The following is a 21752-nucleotide window of genomic DNA, read 5'->3' on the forward strand; positions in this document are numbered from 1 at the left end:
TGCGGAAGTGTATGTGCAGGAAATTAGCACCTTCAGTTTTGTTTACATGTGACATGAAATTTGGTAAGTGTAACAGGGTATGGGTTCCGTTTTTGAGTAAACGCTTTAACATTTAGTGACACTCTCCCATAGACTTACTCCTCATATAAACATACAGAGAAAAAAAAAAAATATTTAGGTAGTAAGGTTAACGTCATTTCAATTAGCTAGCTAGGTGCTGCTTTACGCGAGCTAACTTTGCTATCTTGATGCACATCCTGTTCACAGGGAAGTTTCGGATTCCTCTGAAACTTTTCGTGGCTTTTTCGTCACTCGTGGATGAAATATTGCATTGATTATCAGTTCCACGGTTCTTCGTTCAATTGCGACCCGCCGGCTGCTAATGTCGCACTTTTGTTTTCACTCAGCAAAGTTGATGCTCCGTGAAGACCCACAGCATGTTCCCCCGCAGCGCTGCTTCGAGGGGCAGGTCAGCCTACAGTAACGGCCTGTACCCACCACCCCCGGGTCCACTACGTTACGAATACAACCATCAACGCCCGGCAGGTGTCAACAGGTGAGCCTGAGGAAGACACTAAACTGCATAGGTGTGCTGGACACAGCAGTATCAGTGTAATAGCAATAAACTTACTAATGGCCACTTGTTGGACCCTTCTATGTCCCTGAAGTAGACTTTGTTGAAATGTATTCGTATAGCTGCTGATCCACCGTTAAACGTTGTAATCTTTGACACCAGACTGTCCAACCTTGAAGATTTTAGTGCTTAATGTTAACTTGAATTTGTTCAGAGAGAAGATGACTATGTCTTCCTCTGTCTTCTTTGCAGCTTGATATAAGAGGTGTGGGCCCACAATAAATACAACCATTGAAATCAACAGAGACAGACCAGATAGTCTTTTTATTATTCGTCTGTGTCCTGTATGGTAATATGTGTTTGTGTTTTGGTAGCTTCTATGTTCCTGGACTTGAGAGGTTTCCTCCATATGAATGGAAACCCCCACCATTGACCTCTCCAGTACCCCCTTCTCCTCACACACCAACTATGACCAATGGACGCAAGTATGTCATTTTCCCATTCATACAGTGCTGTATAACCACTCTCATTCTTCTGTTTCTTTAAACTCGCCTGCATTTTACAACCGTTTGCCTTTTAACGTCTCTCTTCACATGTTTTCTTATCATAATCTTTTTTCCAGGAGGCAGAATGATGACTACAGTCCCCATGTTGTGAAGCGCCAACGCCTCGACTCCTCTTCCCACCCACGAATAGGCTCCCCTTTAATTCGAGTCCCTCTTCCCCCTCCACCCCCTCCTCTTCCTCGTCATCCTGACCGAGTGGTGGCTGGGTCCTCTAGATCATCCTTCTCTGGTTTTGATTGCTCTTATCTCAGCCCACACTCCCATCCGCGCCCTCAGGTGTTTGCTGTCCCAGAAAGCTCCAACAGCCTGCAGGACTACGCCAAGGACAAGGTATATTCAGATGGCCTTAATCTGCTGCTAACATACATCAAGTCTTTAAATGTGTGTATACGTGCAGATATGCTGTGGTTTAGTTAGTGATGCATGCACTTGTGCCCTCAGCTGAGCGATCAGATGGTGGAGCTGTTTGAGGCGTGCCAGCAGCAATCTTCTGATCTGGCCCGGAAGGAGATGTGCCGAGCCCAGCTGCAGCAAGACATACAACGTGTCTATGCAGGTGTGTATGACTGTATACAGTCACTGTCTGCTCTGACTTTCTGTTCTGATTCTTACTCACAATGTGTGTTTCACACAGTGGCACGCCTTTACTTGACTGGATCTTCTATGAATGGATTGGGCTGCCGGAGCAGTGATGCTGATCTGTGTTTGGTTCTCAAGGGAAATGTATGTATCTCTGACTCTCTGCGATGAATGTCAGTGTGTATATGTAAAATGAACAGTCATAGATACCCACTTCCTCATGAACACCTGCACTTTTCTTTTTTTTTGTTTCAGAAAAGACCTGATCCTATTCATGTGCTTTCTGTCCTCCAAAGGTTGTTTAAAACACTCTGTGAGTAAATAAAATTATTTTTTTGCAAATACCAAATCATTTAGAATAATATATTATTTTGTTTATTCGTCTACTGTTATCTTTGAACATTTTTTTTACATGGGTGGAAACACTGTCTTACTTATTTACTATTATCCAACTTCTTATTTATATTTGCTTCATTTTTCCCCAGTTTTTATGTTCTCCACATTCTCCACTAGATGGAGCTTTTTATCCAGAGCTAAAGGAGTTTCAGGTTTACAGTAAAGGAAACTGAAACTAGCATAAATCAATACATTTTTGTTTTGATTTATAGCATATGTAGAGAGGACTCAGCTGATCAGAGCCAAAGTGCCGATCCTCAGGTTCAGAGAGAAAGGCAGGTAGGAGCAAAACAGTTGAAGCCTGTGTTTACAACATCACCAATTTTAGTGATAAGTCTCAATGTGACTCTTTTGCTACTCCCCCCTTCTGTAGTGATCTGGAGTTTGATCTGAATATCAACAACACAGTGGGCATCAGAAACACATTCCTTCTGAGGAGTTACGCTTATGGTGGGAAAACTAATATTTTGATTTCTGTGGCAGTCACTGTTTAAAATTCATCCGTCTATTTCTAAGTCAGATTTAACTGTGACTGATCACTCTGTTTATTAGTTCAACCATGTGCAGAGCAGTTGTTTCTTTAAAGGAAGGCAAAGAAGTTTCTTGTTTTGACCTGCTGTGTGTTTCTGTTGTGTCTCTCAGCTGATCTCAGGATAAGACCCATGATCCTTGTCATCAAGAAGTGGGCACGGCACAATCAAATCAATGATGCCAGCAAAGGGACATTAAGCAGCTACACACTTGTGTTGATGGTCCTGCACTACCTCCAGAGTCAGTACAATCACGCACACAGATAAAATCTTTTGAACCTTTGACTCATAGTGAATCTCATTATGTGATGTGTTGTTTTCTTTGCAGCCCTTAATGAACCTGTCCTTCCGTCTCTACAGAGGGATTACCCAGTGAGTGTCTTCATTGCTTGTGCAGTCATGTGAATCTCATTTCAGTATCGGTTCAGTCGTTTCTTTTTTTTACCTTCCTGTCCAGGGCGATTACAATAACTGCAGCTGGAAACTTTTTTTTTTGGTGAATAGTTAACAATTTAAGATGTCAAATAGTATGTTTAACAGGCAACATGTGACAAAATACAAGAAGTAAAATGCTTGCAGACAATCCTTTGCACTTTTATTGTCTGTATTTGTAAAAACACATTGCTACAAAGAATTTGCTTCAATCATCACAAACAAAGACTCTCTTTTATAATGAAAATGTCTTGTGGACAAAATACCAGAGGCAACGCCTTCTATAGAAGTTTAAATGTTCTGTTTTTTACTCTTCACTTTGAGAAATTAGAATCCACATTTAATATGACGGTAAACCATTTCACACATCTCTAAGTGTAACACTAGTGTCACTCAGTGTTGAGTGTTTGTCTTGTGCCTTGATTTTTCAGGAGTGTTTTAATCCCTTCATGGACATCGACATGGTTCCGGATGGACCTAAACACATCCCCCCCTACGTGTCAAGAAACCAGTCCTCTCTGGGAGAGCTGCTTCTGGGCTTTCTAAAATACTATTCCACAAGCTTCAGGTATCTCCCAAGGACATCGCATTACTGAGTCTAGTGTTTCAGATGCACTCATGGTTCTTTTGCCTGCTCATTTTCATGCTCCCATTCCTCGTCTCCAGATCCTTGCGCCAACTTCTTCTCCCTCTCCAGTCCCCCATCTCTCCTTTTTCTTCCTCTGTCCTGCATCCTCTTCTCTGGTTTCATGTTTCTGGGTGAGGGGCAGGAGCAGGTGGGACCTTTGGCCTTACACTGCACTAACATGACATACCGTGGTCTCTGTGTTTGCAGTATGTGTGTTAGCGTGCCATGCCACAGTTGCAAGGTTGAGCTAAAACCCACCATGCAAACATGCACTAATTTTTACATTTCACAGTATCAAACACTCAAACAGGTCACACTTGGTGAGTGATTTTGCTTTTCTTTTGCCCTTGAAGTTACTGCACACAAAAGCAGTAAAGAAAGTAAAAGTAGTACATTTGACTAACACATTCTTCTACCTTATTAACAACTTGTTGTAACCAACTTATGTCAATAAACTTAACAACAAAAAAAAAAATCAGTCAGAGTATTAAGTTTGCGTGAAAAGTAAAGCTTCAACATTTAAGACTTTTGAATCAAAACACAGACAATAGGCAAAATGTGTTGTAGATATTGTCCATTAAGAATGAGTTTGGAAAACTTTTTTTGATTACCACATCATCACATGACGATCACATAACTTTGACCAAACTAAAAGAGCTGCTTGATATTATCTTTCCTCAGCAAGTGTCTGTTTTTATACTGCACTGAATTGAACCAAAACCAACAGACGCCTGGAAGGTTCAGAATCTATCTGGAAAACTTCCCCTTAGTTTGTTGGCCGTGAAGTGTGCATGTTTTGTAGCTGATTAGACATTATTATAGTCTTTCAGAATCTTGGTCTTTGTGTTTTGTTTTTTTTTTCAGTCCAATAAGCTCTAAACATTTCCCTCTCCTGTGTCTTGCAGGTGGGATAAGCAGGTGATCTCTGTTCGAGAAGCCAGAGCTTTGGCCAAGACCAATTCTCAAGAGTGGAGAAACAAATACATATGTGTGGAAGGTAAACATTTCAGTGGACATAACGTGCTACTGCAACCACCACCAGACAAAAACTGGAGCATGAGTGAAAGAAATGTCCCCAGTAATTCTACATACTCAGTGAGCGACGGCGATTCTTTGTGTTTCAGAGCCATTTGAAAGAAATAACGTCGCCAGGGCAGTCCATGAGAAGATCAAGTTTGATGCCATTAAAGCTCAGTTTGCTGAAGTACGTGCTAGTCCTGATAACTGTGCTCTATTCATATTTTCTTTCTTCCCATGAGCCGCTGTGGGCCAGCTATGAGTTATTCATAATCCTCCTGCTTCTCATCTCTCTGTGTCTACGCAGTCATGTCGGATACTGCAGCAGAGGAAGGACCTGAACTCCATCCTCCCAGTCAGAGCCATCATTAATAAAGAGTCATCCAGGAGATAAGGGGTTCCTTTAATTAGACGAGCTGACTGGAGTCTTCTACCTCAAGAACAGCCCTGTGCCCAGAAACGATGAAAGACCTTTTGGGATGTGCTGAGAGAGGAGCCGTGCTGCCTCCGCACCTCACAGCCAGAGAGTTTCTGGGACTCTGAAAGTTCTGGCCTCCTCTGTATCGGTCACATACTGTGTGTCCTATGGCAGCACCTATTGAATATTATGCACTATCAATTGCTTTGCCGCCTTTGCAAAATATATGTAATGTAATATTCCAGTAAGTGAGAGTGGATGAAAACATACAATATTTCTGGAGTGAAGCCAGGGGACTCTGAAATCAAAGCTTGTCACTTATACTGGTGACGGAGAGATGCTGCACTGAAGCAGGATGATAATGGCCAGCGTTAGTAGAGATGGTTATTGCTGCTACACCGCCCTCTTTCATAATGCACATAGCATTCCTAGGAGGAAGTTAAGTTTATCAACAGAGTATGTGAAGAAACAAAATAACACCTGCAACCCGCCCATATCTCAAGCTATCTTTGAATGGAAGCAACAGTGTTTAGGTTTGAAAGACTAGTCTCGTGCCATGTTTCTCTCCTCTGATCTCAGTTTTAGTTACATCCACATTGTTAGAGCCTTACTGAACAGTCGTATTGGAAGATGCCACATACATGTACAGTATATATATTGCCTGTCTGGACCAACTTGGAACATTAAAGCCTTTTTTCTATTTTTCTAGGTCAGTAGTGAAGCTGTCGTTGGCTTAAAACCCTATAGACACTTTTTTTCTACCGCTGTATTAAAGGCCCTCTCTTTTTTTCATCATCTTCATCTTTACATTTCTGAGCTCCTCTGAAAACTGCTTTTTATCAAGACATGTTGAAGTTAGTGTTGTAATTTAAATGATTTTGAGGTGATCACTAGAGGGCTGCGAGGGCACCAGCCTCTGGATCTCAGACTCCTTTATCATTGCTCATAAGGTGTTGTATTATTTTTCCTTGACTCGTAACAAATATATGTCATTGTAGTTCAGCTATGTACTTGATTTATTTGGACAAAACCTGACGTGCTAGTCACTCATTTTCGTTTCACTTAACAAATAAGTTATTTGCAGAATTCACACTTATGAGTGTGACTGTTTTTTCTTTCGTCATTTGGTTTATATTTTTCCTCAGCTGCGTTTGTACATTTTGTACATTACTGACTTTTAAATGTTTATTTAAAAAAAAATAAATCTCTGAAGATGTATGATTGTTTCACTTTATATTTTTGAGCTCCATGAGAAAACCTCTAATTTCTCATCTATGCTAATAGAAGTGTCAAAATCATATTAAATTGAACACTGGCTTCTTTTTTTTAAGGTGTCATTCATGTTCAGATGTGAGGTTAGGTGGCATGCTTTTAATTTCTCATGCAAACTGGTATCATTTTTTCCACAGGAACTATACGTACGGATATTGACTGATAAAGCACAAAACTGTCCCACAGATCTGTTGCTAGTCCACCTGATCTTGAAATCAGGTGTCATTTTGGTTCCTCAGTTGAACAACTTTTCTATTCTATTTTATTTTATTCTATTACCATGAGCTCTGAAGTCATTCAGTACATTACAGGTGCTTGTGATTCACAGGCCTTGAAAAAGATTATAAAACGAGCGCACCTTTTGTTCAAATGTTTTCTGCGGCCTCCTCTGGCAGCCAGTGTGCTCATTGGTTTTTATCTGTGGTTTGACACCTTATTACACCTAGTTTTATGACTTCTGTGTAGTGCCGGTGCTGCGAGGGGTAGATACCTTACAATATGTGTGTATGTGTGTCCACGGATCTGTTTAGTGTTGCCACCAGCAGCAGGGGGACCAGGGGTACTGTTTCAGCTCACGGCCTATATTTAACTCGGCAAAGGGGATTTTTATCTTAAAGTCACATTGCCTCACTCAGATATTAGACACCGGCGCACACCAAGAGCAACATAATGGATTTCTTAGATCTATAACAATCCTTTATAAAACATTGAAAATCTAACCATCTCTTAGAGTTAGTTGTTAGTGTGCTTAACTCAACAGCCAGTGAAACATACCTCCTCTCACTGCTTTTCCCCTCTCTGTCTCCTCTCCCTTCTTTTCATTCCCCTCTCAGTCTATTTCTGTCCCTCGCTGAGTCAGATGGACAGCTCCCAACTTAGAATGACACAAACAGGCAGACCAGCCCCTCCGAATCCAGAGTGACTGAAAAAATCAAGAGGACTCTAAAGTACACAGAAGAAAATCAAAATTGGGAGCCGCGGAAGGGAAGAGCTGGTGGATATTAGCATGATGGAGGGATGTGTGAGTCTGGACTCAGAGCTGATGGAGTTTCAGTCTGACGCTTCAGAGGCCATCAGCCAGGATGATGAAGACGAGGTGGAGGAACTGCAAAACAGGTGCTCTACTCTCTTGTCTGGACCATATATACACTGAATAACGTCAGTTATGGATCACTTAGTCTTTGTGTAAATTGATGTCTTTTCTGCTGGGAGTTCTTATCATGAAATTTACTGAATGGAGTCTGTGAGAAACCATTTGCTTCAGGGCTTTTTAGTTCAAGTACATTTTGCTTTAGAGAAAGAAAGGGGAAGCTGTGCCATATCTCTGACTGGAGAGGGGTATAGATGTTACACAAAACAATGCCCCATTAATGTCCTTTAACACATTATATGATCGTCTGTTCCTCAGCTCACACAAGGATTGTCAGTGTGGCACTGCACTCTATTGCAATATTTGATATTATTTGTCATCCCATATTTTACATCTCATTTATCATGTTTCTTACCGGGCACATTAGCCGTCCTTGCCATGTCATAAATAGTAGAAGATACTGATATGTTGGATGTATCTGAGAAGGCCAGGCATCTCCTCTCTAAAATTACATGAATGACGCTTTGGGACGTCACCTTGCGGTAACCCTGCAGGCACTAAGCTGTATTCATAGCAGGAGGGACAGCTAAGAGCGCATTTGATCATTATTTTTTTCAGCTCATCACTCACATTGGCAGCCTTGCACCAGACACCTGCTCTAATGCTGACAAGATCTACACTTCTTAAATAATCATCTTGAGAAAAGCTCAGCGCGTGTTATCTTGTTTTCGGCTTGGATTTTCTCATTTGGCTCAGTGCTGCAAAACGTGAATTTTGGCACATGTTGCTCAGATATTTTGTGATTTGATTCATTGGTTTGTTCTCTGCTTGCATTTCCAAAAGGATCTCCTCTTGCAGTTAGACTGTTTAGTAATGCCTTTCCTCTTCTAGTGAACGGCACAAACAGCCTCCTGTCCTCCATCTAACTCTACTCCGTTCTTACCTCCTTCAGTCTGCGAGAGGTTGTCCAGGACCAGTCGGTAAAGCCCAAACTCCAGTGCCTGATGGTGGACCCATCGTTCTCCATGGTAACAGTTCAGAGCGAGGACAGTGGTATTGTTTGGGAGACGGCCTCTAGCCGCTGCTCTACTCCCTGGGCCTCTGACACGAGCTCTGTCTCTGAAGCCTACAGCATGGAGGGCTCTGGCGTTGCAGGAAAGATCACCATTGTCTTTGATGAGGATAAAGTAGTCCGTAGGAGGACGAGGTCCGGAGGAAGGAGCAGCAGGTTGGGGGACAGGCTGAGTCGACCTGGAAGCTCAAGATCGGCTTCGGCTCTGGGAGTGGAGAGACCGGAGATGGCAGAGGTTTCTCTCCCCAATGTGAAACAGGAGAAAACCGAAACAGAGCCGGACTTGGAGGAAATCAAAAACAAAGATCAGCAACTGTTTAGTTTGATTTCAGAGGGTTATGAGATTCTCAACATCAGAGTCCCCTCCAAACTTCCCACCGTGGATGAGGAGGAGAGCACAGAGCTGCAGGACAATTTGTCGTATCTGGACCAGACTCCAAAGATCAAGTCCCGCAGCCACCATGACTGGACGTGGCAACAGAATCATGTCCTGACAGACGAGGGGAGGATACTTGATCACCAAGAGGTATTTATCTGATTGATTTGAATGATGTGATCGAGTTAGTTATGATTTAAATCTAACCTGTCCTGTCATTCACATACATTAATATATTCATTTGCATAAACGATAAAACGCCCGTTCATTTGTAGATTTAAACATTACAATATCCTTTATGGATTGATTTCCTCATTCCACAGCCCTCGAAGCAAGATTCTTCTCAGCCATCAGCAGACACAGAACCCAGACAGACACCTTCTCAGAATGAGAGCGCCAGTGACATTGACTACTTCGAGAAGTTTACCCTTTTGGATGAGGCAGTCCCCGGAGAACAAGCTCCAGAGCTGCAGGAGAAAGCAGTGAAACCCCAGGCAGAGGAGCAGAAACCTGCTACGGAGACAGCAACAGACAGCCCCTCTGCATCAGAAGAGTCTTTTGTCTTTGTCACAGATGTGGAGATAGTCGGGGAACACCTGGACGAGGTCTTCTATGGAGAAGGAGCTCCTGCTGATGCACTGCAGAGGAGAGATGAGGATGAGGAGGAGGTTGCAGCCAGGATGAGGCGAGAGAGCCAGAGATCGACGAAGGAGAATGGTTCAGTACTGTTTGAGAGTGAAGAGACCATCCTTACGCCCATCTATATCTCCGCTGGACCCCCGAAGATTATTGACCCCATCCTGCTGGAGGAGCCCACCGCCATGTCCTTCATGTACTCCGACCTTTACGAGGATGCTGTAGGCGAGAGGAGGAGGAGCGACGAGGAACACTCAGAGGCAGAGAGCGTGGCATCTGAGAAGTCTTATAAGAGATGTTCGTCGGATGCAGAGGAGGAGGAAGGCTACCTGGAGAAGTTTACTTTGAAGGATGAAACTTCCACCGTGGAGGTTCAACCAGAATCAGTGCAGGACGAGAACGAGGGGAGGATGATGTGGTCACAGAGTAGGTTTGAAATGACAGGATGTCTCAGAAAAGTGGTCAAAGAAGAAGATGAGGACAAGACAAAGACAGAGGAACCAAAGACACAGGAGGTCAGTGCTGGAGGCAGTAGTGAGGATCTACAATCAGCAACATTTGAGGAGAAAAGAGAAATAGTCACAGAAACAGAAAAGGAGAGGGAGGACATACAACTCTCCGTGGTAACTGAAGAGCAGGTTGTCAGAGAGGCCCCAGAAAAATCAGCTCAGGAGTCTAACCTGAAAGAGGATCGGATTGAGGGTCAGGAAGTAAAACAGGAAGTAAAAGGAGACCAGACTGAGCCTCCTGAGAGGAGCACTGATGAGCCACCTCCTGAAATTCAAGAGAACAGAAAGGTAGAGAAAGCAGAGAGCGAGAGTGAGGAGCATCAGAGAGAAGAACACAAAAGAAGTGAACAAAGCATTATTGAAACTGAGCGGATATGTCAGACACAAAAAGTGGCAGAAAAAGCAACTGAAGAGCTTGTAAAAGCAACAGAGGACAGGGCAGAAAAAGCACCTGTAAGCAGTGCAGTGCCACAGATGGATGTTAAATCAAAAATACAAATAGAGCAGAGTTTTTCTGAGGAGCCAGGTCCTGACACGAAGGTGGTGGCTGCTGATGAGAAAGTAGAAACTGAGGCCAAACCAGAGGTCCGAGTTGAAGTCAACGAACCTGAGACTGTAAGACAGGAAACGTTCACCTCGACTGAACCCTCAGGTGAAATAGAGACACCGGCTGCAATATCACCGTGTGAGGAAAAACAAGCAGCAGAAGTCGTTCCTGAAGGTGTTGCACCTGTCGAGGTCATCACCGACCGTGACTGTGCGGTACACGCAGTAGTGGAGGTTACTGAAAAAGCAGTGAATGAAAAAGAGATTCAAACCCAAGTTCAGATTGATCTTCAGGAGGTAAAAAGTGCTGAGACGACAGATGTTCAAACAGCAGCAGCTCCTGAAGTAGGAAGAGACCATGAAGCTAAGACTGGGGAAGCTGCAGCTGAGAGCCAGTTGCCTGAATTCATTGCCGAAGCTGCTCAGGAGCCAGAAGTTGAAACTGAGATTTCAAGTGAAGTAACCGAACCTGTGATGCCAGAGGATTCAGATAAGAAACATCATGAAATCCTTGAATCCCTGCAGCGTCAACAAGAGGAGCCGGTAACTGATAGTGAATCAGGCAAAACAAAGCTGATAACTGAAGTCAAAGCTAAAACACCCACAGACGACGCTGGGCTCCCGGATATGGTGAATGCAGGTGACGAGTTAATCCTCCTCGTTCCCAAGGGACAAGCAGTAGAGATGGACATTGATATTGGTCAGGCCCCGAGTGATTCAGAAGCTCTCCCTGAACCTGACAGCACATGTGAACATCTAACAGCACCTGAGGACATACCAGCACCGATGGGAGAAACAAAGACAGAGCCACAACCGGGAGTAGAAGCAGAAGTTGCTGTAAAGGTAGAAGAGCAACCCAGAAATGACTTAGACAGAGAGTACTACCCCCCTGCACCTATGGAGGAGGCCGACACAGAGGAGAAGAAGACGGGGGAGGACTTAGAAGAAGATGAGGGTTTCTTTTCCCCTCTGAGGAGCTTTACTCCCAGGGAGGATTTATCTGGGCTGCACAGGGAGGAAATACTATCAGAAGAACATGTAGAACAAAAGGCGGAGATGTGGGTGGAAGATTTTCCAGATGCAATCATTATTGAAGATGATGTTGGTCCAGATGTTGATCTACACAGAAAGGATATAGGGCAAAGGATGGAGCAAGATGAGGTGGTTGCAGAGGCTCCAGAAGTGCCTGTTGAGGAGTTTGAATATGAGATAATATCTAAAAAGGATGCAGAAGAGATGCCAGAACCCAAAATACAGAGAGATGCAGAGGAATCAAAACCTGAGTCCGGCCGGGACAGAGAAGAGAGGATGGAGGTGGAGGTTGAGATGGAGATGGAGGGGAAAGTGTTTGATCTGTCCCTAGAAGAAGAGCTCATTGAGGATGACTATGAAATCATTGATGCAGAGGAGGAGAGTCAGGCCCGACTGGCTGCTGAGCTGCAGGGGATGGACTGGTTCTGTCTCACCTGTGGTCGTCTGCTATCAGAGGACGACTGTGTGTCCAGAGAGCATCACAGCCACGTGGTGACTGCTGTGGACAAAGCCTATGAGGAAATCAAGGTAGTGTATTAAATGCACACACTGAATGTGTATATTGCATATATAAAGTAACATTTGTTTTAAAGGGGCACTTCGTCAATTTTACACATGATCAGTTTCACAGTAGTATATGATGTCATTAGGGCTATCTCACATTAGGCTTTAACAACAGGGGGCATGAATTTCATAAGATGTGGGCATAAGTGTTGAACAAATCATATTCACTTGCATTCTGGGAAATGTAGGATACAGTGGTTCTGGATCTTGAGCACTACTAGAAATTCAGCCACTGCTGCTATTCTTTTTAAAATAATTTTTCTTGCGAGTGCCCCAACTCAATAAAAGTTCAATAACATTTCACTGGAGTAGCACTTTAGGAAGGTATACAAGCATGGAACAGGTACAGTGAGACACACACATGTAGGAGAAGCAGGGGAAGTGCTACTGTGATCATTGGTTTACTGATAATTTACCATCTCTATCGATTATCTATTATCATTAAGTATTAACAAGTAGAAAATTATTGATTTTTAATAATACTCATTGCCTTTTATTGTATTAACTGAAAATACTGATAATACTAAAACTACTCAGATGTCTAGCTTAGTAAACATGCACAGCATAAGTACTTGTAAATAGATGATAAATTATCTATTACATAATGGATATTTATTGTAAAGAATTGCAAAATACAAGAAATACATTTAAAGGAATAGTTTAAAATTCTGGGGAAAACTTATTTTGTGTCTCTCTGTGAGCAAATAGGCTAGATCTTAAAAAACAAAAACAAACAAAAAAACATGGGAAACAATGCAGGATTAAAATTGAGCATCATCTGTATGATATTATAAATTGAATGGATTCAGAGGAACACAACTATTTATGTGAGGAGATTAAATCATAATCTGTCAGATCAGACAACATGTTTTTCCTGTCTGCCGCCTCAGAGGGATCACAGTGTCTCCCAGATGTTTGATCGTTTTAGCGAGCTGCTGCCCGAAACGACACATCAGCCTTTCTGATGACTGATGGCATGCTGTAATCAAATAGCAGCTGCACTTTACCAGCATTATTACAACACACGGTTACGATCATCGCACACTTTACTGGCATTAGTTTGCGTCATCATATAATAAACTGGCCCTAAATTAGCCGGCTATAACTTTTCCATGTATGCTGGCAAGTTTCATGCTCCCGGGCTGCTGGCAGGCTGCGGCCAAGCACATTGAACTGTTGTGATGTAATGTTCTACTTTGATCGGTGGAAAGGTCCAGTGTGTCATCATCAAGTGGAGACTGAGAGGTGATCTGTTCACACACACACACTGTTCTGCCTGTGATGTACCCTCTGGGTTGGCACAGGGTCGGTCTTCTCCTTTTTAAAATCTCCATTAACATTATAACACCTTCTAGCAATTTTTTGGCTTCTTTTGCCTGTAGTTTTCCAAAAGTCAGTTTTTAACGTGCAAATTCATGAGAAGACTTGCTACATGAGAACAACTACAGAGAGCTCCTCACGCTGCTACAAGATGCGGCTTTTCACCAGGAGAGACAATATTCACTGTTCAGTTGATTGCTTCTGTAAATCTGTGAATATACATCAGACAACATGAGTGAAGTGAGATATTTCAGTAAAGTATCTGGCAACTAAATCAAAGGAAAGCTGGAACAAACTGAGAATGATCAAATATCATTTCCAGATGATATTCGAACCAGGTCTAGTGCATGTGTGATGTTGTGTTTATGTGAAACACTGACAGCTGGACTGTAAATAAGACAAAGATCAAAGCTATAATACAAGTCTGACTTCAGCACCAAGCAGTGCGGTCTATTCAGACACTCCACAGAGCGGAAAATCGATCCTGTCAAGCTCAGCAAAACAACTTAACAAACCTGTATCCAGTCCAGCTCTATCAGCTAGAATGTACAATGCACTCCTACACCTCCTCAGACATGGATGGACACATTCTCCCTCACACACTCACACCTGTTTTCCCGCTTTTGGTGGAGAGGCGGTCAGCCTCGGTGACCGCAGCTCGACCTAGTTAAACCACCAGTCTTCCCCCTGCAGTATCCTCCCTGATGATTCCCCTTAAAGCTGCTGTAGGCAACCTCAAGATTAATCTGTGTCATCAGTCTAAATAACAACAGCAGAAACTGGGACCCCACAGATCAATAAGATTGTCTTAAGAGAATTCATGTTTCAGATACTGCAACTGATGGGAATTTCTTTCGTACAGAGCAAGTAAAGAATTTAATCTTTAGAGTGGGTGAAAAACTAATTTCGGAGAAAGACTAACTTTGGTGCAGATTTAATGTTATATCTACAAACTTCCAACGATGATCTTCTGCTCAATCACAGCTGCGTATTATTGTCAGAGGATGTACTGTACATGTGATGATGTACGAATAAATGTTTGTATAACAGGAGAAGCTGAGTGACTGGATCTCAGAGCTTCAGGGGAGGTCAGAGAACATTGAGGACTTGGTGTCTGAACTGGAGCTGGCCTACAACTCTGTAGAGGTAAAGCACGCTCACTTTGTGCCATTCACATTTAATACTCTTATAGTATAAATTAATCAATCCAACCGACAGCATGATATTTTAGTGGGACATCGTTTCATTTGGCCGTCCCTCTCCTCTCCGCCAGGACCAGTGTGTGGAGAGCGAGGCAGCGATGCAGGTGCAGAACGAGGAGATGATGGCTCTGGTGATGGAGCAGTACAACAACATGTCCGTCAACATGGAGGAGGAGAAGAAGTCCAAGCTGGAGCAGCTATATGACCAGATTGTCTCCTTCCAGGAGAGCATTGAAACCGCCAAGGCCACTCTAGAGACCACGGCCAGAGAGGAAGAGACTGACGCACGGGTGAGTCCTGAAGCTTTTAAGATGAATTGATCAGCAGTATCATGTTTGGCCAGTAATTGGTGATCAGGGTTTGTGTCAAATGTCTGATAAATCCCTCTTCAATCTGCTCTCCTACTAGTCACCTGAAGACATTCATGCAAGGTAATGTGTTTTCAGTGAATGGAATGTGAGCTAGTGTGGTTTCCTAACAACTGTGTAATAACATATTACTAGATAGTGATTACCAGTGCAGCATGGTGCTTGACCTGCAGAGCTATAACCCTGGGAGTGTGCCAGTTTTCTGATAATTGAATTGTGGTTATAGATATTCTTTAACATTCTCCATACCGAGCTCAACCTATAGCAAAGAAGTGTTTGACATTGACTTGTGTTGACCAGAAGCTAATTGTTTGCGGTTGTGTGTTTAGTCTCAAGGCAGCTCTGGACTCAGCCATGTCACTGGAGCTGGGTCCCAAGGGACTGCTGGTGTTCGAAGACTACGCCAAGGGCAACACATCCAGCTCACACCTCACACAGCGCAAGGGAATCCCAGGTAGGTCTGATATTTACACATCTTTATCTTCATTTTTAAGTCTAGTGTAATGTGCGTATACAGTGTATGTGGCAGTTATGAAGCTTGTACTGTATACGTCCTGGTTGTGCCTCAGTGCCTCAGAGGCCCACGCTGCAGCCCCAGGAGCCAGGCTCAGCCACCAGCACCAGTGTCACTGTTTACTGGAAGGTCAACCCTGGAGATATCATAGACTGCTTTCAGGTCTACTGCATGGAGGATCCACAAGGAGGTAAATACTTTCAGGTTGCTATTTAAACTGGGAAATTTTATACTAGTCATAGAGAAATGTTTATGGCAAGGCAATTTTATTAATATAGCACCATTCAGACACAAGGCAATTCAAAGAGCTTTACAGAGGCATGGAAATACATTAAAAATAGAACATTAAAATTATATATATATATATATATATATATATATGTATATATACCACACCAGTCAGGACCCAGGCAGGAACAGCATACATGGGATGCCATAACCAAGTGGCTGGCATAGTGTACAGGAACATCTGCACTGAGTATGGGCTGGAAGTCCCACGGTCAGAATGGAAGATGCCTCCTAAGGTGGTTAAGAATGACTGAGCTAGGACTGGGATTTCCAGATCCAGACTGACAAACTGGTGATGGCTAACCAACCGGACATCGAGTTGATGGACAAACAACAGAGGAAGGCAGTGGGGATAGATGTAGCAACCCCGAGTGACAGCAACATCAGGAAGAAGGAACATGAGAAGCTCGAAAAATACCAAGAGCTAGAAAAGATGTGGGGAGTAAAGGCAACAGTGGTGCCAATGGTCATCGGAGCACTGGGGGCTGTGACCCACAAACCCAGGGAGGGTGGTTCCAGCAGATTCCAGGTGCAACATCTCAGGTCTCTGTCCAGCAGAGCGCAATCCTAGGAAGAGCTAAGATACTTGAGGAAGACCCCCCTCCTCCACCCCCCTTCCCACCCACCCCCCCACGCCGGCCCATCGGGGGTGGGTGAGTGGGTGAATACATATACATACACACACACACGTGTGAGTGTGTGTGTGTGTGTGTGTATATATATGTATATGTATATATATAGTATATGGGTTTTTTGGTTTCAAGAGGTACTGCATATCTATATTGTTGTGGTCCACAGCTGTGTCAGAGGAGTACCGTGTGACAGTGAAGGAGAGTTACTGTGTCTTGGAGGAGCTGGAGCCTGACAAGACGTACAAGGTGTGGGTGATGGCTGTCAACTATACAGGCTGCTCTCTGCCCAGTGAGAGACTTGCCTTCACAACTGGTCAGTCCACACACTGCAGACAACAAGCATCATTTCAATTTTTACTGGCATGCTGGTGGGGGATTTGGTAGACTTAAATAGTCAGTGTTCAAGGGATTTCTGTTGTATTGTGTATGACATATCTACGTTTATCCAGACAGCAGCACACTATTCTCTTAGATGCCTTGTTCTCTTCCTGGCAGCTCCATCGGTGCCTGTGATTGACACAGAGCGCTGCAGTGTCATGTGGGATTCGGCCACACTAAGGTGGAAACAGCAGACTCCTGGACAGAGTTACACCTTGGAGTACTGCCGTCAGTATGAACTGGAGGGAGAGGGACTCAGGTGAGTCTCAGACACCTTGCTGATCAATTTGTAGTCAGTCATAGTGATTGTTTTTACCTGACAGGTACCAGAAAGGTGTCTGGAAAATCATGATATTACAGAAAAATGCAGTGATTAACTTTAAAAATCTTTTCTTTTTTTTTAATTGTAATTTCTGACACAGAACACACAGAGAAGAGCAGTCAACACTTTTGGCTGTATGAAAGTTTAATATTTGTGCTATGTGTGTTTGCATGTGTGTGTGTTTGTGTGGCATACTCCTAGATCCATCTCAGGCATCAATAGCTGTGAACAGAGGGTTCTCCTGCAGCCCAATGAGAATTACCTGTTTTACATCAAAGCTGTGAATGAGGCGGGAGCCAGCGAACAGAGTGAGGCTGCACTCATTTCCACAAAAGGTAAAAAAAAAAACAACACATTTAAACTGTTTTTGTAGTTGTTTCTTTTTTTTATATCCTTCTTTTACTTGTTACTCGTTCCAGGGACGAGGTTCCATCTGCTGAGCGCATCAGCTCACCCTGCTTTAGAGCTGTCAGTGGATCGGACCACCCTGCACTATTCCCAGGACACATATGAAAACACACCACTCACAGACAAACAGTGAGTTTAACACCGTTTCAATTACCTCCCACCTTAGGAAATGTATCAGAAATATGTGTCCAGCACAGTTTGTGTGTTTTCTAGGTGTCCATCCATCCTGGGTGAGTTGCTGCCCTTACGAGGACACTACTACTGGGAGACAATTGTGTCAGGAAGTACAGCTTACAGACTCGGAGTGGCACACAGCACAGCCAACAGAGGCGGCCCACTGGGGGAAAACAGCCTGTCGTGGTGTCTGCAGTGTATTCCTACACCAACAGGGTATGCATAAATCTCCCCCCATTTTCTGAGATGCTTTGCATTATTGTTTTAGTCTAAAACTTCCACCTTTGGTGTCTTTATCTTTCCAGTTGCAGGTATCAGTTGCTCCACAATGACGTCCAGTCCAGTTTGTTCGTGATGGAGTTGCCTGAGCGAGTAGGTACTCTCTTGGATTACCAGCTTGGTCGTCTGTCTTTCTACAATGCCCAAAGTGGTCAGTTGTTAAGTTCCTTCAGCCAGCGCTTCACCCAGCCGTGCCACCCTGCTCTGGCCCTGGAGATGCCAGGCAGCCTGGAGGTCAGCATGGTGCTGGAAGTACCGGAGTTTACCAAGGACAGCTAGCTCTGCTACCTGCCTCACACGCTGAAGAGTTTACAGTTCATGTTGGACATTTGTTAATTTGAGTGATCTTACTTTATAATAATTGAATTGACCACTTACATTACAGAAAAGAGTTCAGATATGACAGGACATAAAATAATAATTAGATCCAAAACAAAGGCAGAAGATGCAATTTGATTTGTTTAAAGGGGTTTGTGTGTTTTTGGTAAAAAGGAACCTTATTTTAAAAACTGATTTTCTCTGATCAAAAACAAAATAAATAATTTTTGGCCACAAAAATTAAACTGTCTTGTATGTGGTGCAATACAACTGGATTGAAAATGAGTGCCTTGAAATTTTTTTCACAGGTGAGCATCATGTATTTTTGTTGTGGATTATTTTGTAATTTTGACCGTAAAGTATGCAGATGTACTGTTTTGTAAATGTTCTGTGCTTTACTCATTTTCAGTTGTCTTCTGTTCTTTTACTGATAGATAATGTGAGTAAAGGCTCTGACAACATGTTGGAGTCAAATACACATTGTATCATCACAGAGAGAAATACAAGTGATAGTTCAATTCTTTTGTCACCCCGAAGTTTAGACAATGAGTCAAAAAATATACTGTAGCACTTTTTGAACTGTTTCATATTGTGAATAGGTTTATTTTGTGTAAATAACCTTTGTAAACTGAAGTGATCAGTTGTCTATTTTGTTATGTGCGACTGATGCCAAAAGCAGAGCAATTGTTTTTCTTTCACCTGTCATGTAAACTGATTTTCTCGACCGAACTGAATGAACATGATTATTTTTTTCTATTTGCACAACTGGACTGATTATTTTGACTCTGTTCTTTAACTTAAATTCACCACCAGAGGTCCTCAGGACTCCATTAGTTGTAATATTGGTTCAAAAGCTTCCAAAAAAGGATTTATCTGTCCTCTGAATTATGTGTGTCCAGTTTTGTTTTGCAGGGCATCAGGTGGCAAACCTGCAGTTTGGAAATCACCTGAACAGACATACATATAATACTCCCAACTCTAAAGAAGAGATGCAGTGTCAAATAAAATGAATGAATAAATGAGTTCTCCTTAAAACATCCTATTGCCACATTTATGGGGCCCTAAGCAGAATTTGATTTGGTCAAGGGTATAGGTTTGGTTTCAACATTGGTAGGGACGCAACATCCCCACCACCCCTCCAAAACAAAGTGATTGACTTTTTAATGCCATCAATCAAACAATTTATTAAGGTTATTGAGATCTGAATCTACATTCAGAAATGCCCATACACAAATGTAATATATGTACATGTGTTGAATCTCCGTATATGTATATATACTTTGGCCTATATATGTAAAAATTACATGTGAAACCTGTTCCATTGGAATAATATCATATATTGACACATACAGTATGTCTAGCTAATAGAAGCATGTATTTTAGTATGTCTGTTTATATTATAGGTTTATACACTGTTGCTCATAAAGTTGGAATAAAATATTTTTTTAAATATTTTTTTAGCACCAAACAAATGTTATGCATGAATACATTTCACCTGGGTAATTGGGACACATAATGTAATCATTGCACCTGGTCAAAAGTGGTTACTGATGCATTTAAATAGGAATAAACAGAGGATTGTGTCTGAAAACAAAATTATACCAACTTTATGGGCAACAGTTTATTATAGACATATGATGAATGAATATATAGCCGTATGTAGCCTGTCATTATATATGTAAATATAAAAGAGGCATGTATGGTTAATCGTTAATAGTAAATCATATACAAAAATATAGTATTTTAATAAGCATGTTGTATTAATAAAGTTGAATTTTACTATGAGCATTTCATATAAGTTCTAAACTTATATCTTCATGTATCCAGAGGATGTATGTATGTCATAATAATATAGCCTCTTATAGATGACACAGATCATAACATCCCTCTTGATATAGGGACAACTATGTTTTATATATATGTACAGTATATGTCATAGGTCGTAGTATAATAAGGCATAAAATGTTATAGTATATTAATCATAATATGTCACAGTATATTAAGTCGTAAAGTCATAGTATGGTAAGGCATAAAAATTCCTAGTATAGTGAGGAATTAAAATTTCATAGTATAATAAGGCATTAAAAGTCATAGTATAGTAAGGCATGAAAATGTCCTAGTATACTAAGAGCATAAAGAGTAATGCAATAGTAAGGGATGAAAAGTCATAGTATAGTAAGAAAAAAAAAAAGTCATAGTATAGTAAGGCAAAAAAAATGTCATAGTATAGTAAGGAAAAGAAAAATGTCATAGTATAGTAAGGCATAAAGAGTAATACAATAATAAGGCATGAAAAGTCATAGTATAGTAAGGCAAAAAAAACGTCATAGTATAGTAAGGCAAAAAAAACGTCATAGTATAGTAAGGCAAAAAAAACGTCATAGTATAGTAAGGCAAAAAAAAAAGTCATAGTATAATAAGGGAAAAAAAATGTCATAGGATAGTAAGGTAAAAAAAAATTCATAGTACAGTAAGGCATTAAAAGTCATAGTATAGTAAGGCATAAAGAGTAATACAATAGTAAGGCAAAAAATATGTCAAAGTATAGTAAGGCAAAAAAAATGTCATAGTATAGTAAGGTAAAAAAAAGTCATAGTATAATAAGGCAAAAAAAATGTCATCGTATAGTAAGGTAAAAAAAAATGTCATAGTATAGTAAGGCAAAAAAAATGTCATAGTATAGTAAGGCAAAAAAAGTCATAGTATAATAAGGCAAAAAAAATGTCATAGTATACTAAGGTAAAAAAAAGTCATAGTATAATAAGGCAAAAAAAATGTCATAGTATAGTAAGGCAAAAAAAATGTCATACAATAGTAAGGCAAAAAAAGTCATAGTATAATAAGGCAAAAAAAATGTCATAGTATAGTAAGGTTAAAAAAAGTCATAGTATAATAAGGCAAAAAAAATGTCATAGTATAGTAAGGTAAAAAAAATGTCATAGTATAGTAAGGCATAAGAGTAATACAATAGTAAGGCATGAAAAATCGTAGTATAGTACGGCAAAAAAATGTCATAGTATAGTAAGGCAAAAAAAATGTCATAGTATAGTAAGGAAAAAGAAAAATGTCATAGTATAGTAAGGCATGAAGATTAATACAATAGTAAGGCATGAAAAGTCATAGTATGGTAAGGCAAAAAAAATGTCATAGTATAGTAAGGCATAAAGAGTAATAAAATAGTAAGGCATGAAAAGTCATAGTATGGTAAGGCAAAAAAAATTTCATAGTATAGTGAGGCAAAAAAAAAGTCATAGTATAGTAAGGCAAAAAAAAAGTCATAGTATAGTAAGGCAAAAAAAATGTCATAGTATA

At 41.4% G+C, this 21752-nt stretch overlaps 2 protein-coding genes across 2 annotated transcripts; both read left to right on the top strand.

Moving 5' to 3' along the window:
• Position 1: 1 nt before the first annotated feature.
• Positions 2–6451, top strand: tent2 (terminal nucleotidyltransferase 2). The gene is made up of 15 exons (XM_056377502.1): positions 2–63; positions 408–556; positions 949–1059; positions 1197–1470; positions 1582–1696; positions 1775–1863; positions 1975–2032; positions 2328–2394; positions 2489–2565; positions 2758–2886; positions 2974–3017; positions 3509–3645; positions 4611–4702; positions 4830–4909; positions 5030–6451. Exons 2-15 carry the CDS (start codon positions 438–440, stop codon positions 5114–5116), a joined length of 1479 nt encoding a protein of 492 aa, XP_056233477.1. The 5' UTR covers positions 2–63; positions 408–437; the 3' UTR covers positions 5117–6451.
• Positions 6452–7313: 862 nt separating this feature from the next.
• cmya5 (cardiomyopathy associated 5) lies at positions 7314–20226 on the top strand. The gene is made up of 14 exons (XM_056377302.1): positions 7314–7528; positions 8455–9100; positions 9274–12201; positions 14608–14703; positions 14831–15049; positions 15168–15190; positions 15457–15581; positions 15697–15831; positions 16728–16874; positions 17057–17198; positions 17463–17596; positions 17681–17798; positions 17883–18059; positions 18149–20226. The coding sequence occupies exons 1-14, from the start codon at positions 7419–7421 to the stop codon at positions 18399–18401; spliced, it is 5253 nt and encodes a 1750-aa protein (XP_056233277.1). The 5' UTR covers positions 7314–7418; the 3' UTR covers positions 18402–20226.
• The last annotated feature ends 1526 nt before the right edge of the window (positions 20227–21752 follow it).

Source organism: Seriola aureovittata, chromosome 5 (assembly GCF_021018895.1).
Source record: "Seriola aureovittata isolate HTS-2021-v1 ecotype China chromosome 5, ASM2101889v1, whole genome shotgun sequence".
Taxonomy (NCBI): Eukaryota; Metazoa; Chordata; class Actinopteri; order Carangiformes; family Carangidae; genus Seriola; species Seriola aureovittata.

Bases quoted from the DNA above. Each gene is read 5' to 3' on its own strand.
- tent2 (XM_056377502.1), top strand. From the start codon at position 438: ATGTTCCCCCGCAGCGCTGCTTCGAGGGGCAGGTCAGCCTACAGTAAC. The intron at 3,646-4,610 runs GTATCTCCCAAG...TGTGTCTTGCAG, and splicing joins TACTATTCCACAAGCTTCAG to GTGGGATAAGCAGGTGATCT. The intron at 4,703-4,829 runs GTAAACATTTCA...TTTGTGTTTCAG, and splicing joins CAAATACATATGTGTGGAAG to AGCCATTTGAAAGAAATAAC.
- cmya5 (XM_056377302.1), top strand. From the start codon at position 7,419: ATGATGGAGGGATGTGTGAGTCTGGACTCAGAGCTGATGGAGTTTCAG. The intron at 7,529-8,454 runs GTGCTCTACTCT...TACCTCCTTCAG, and splicing joins GTGGAGGAACTGCAAAACAG to TCTGCGAGAGGTTGTCCAGG. The intron at 15,191-15,456 runs GTAATGTGTTTT...TTGTGTGTTTAG, and splicing joins CCTGAAGACATTCATGCAAG to TCTCAAGGCAGCTCTGGACT.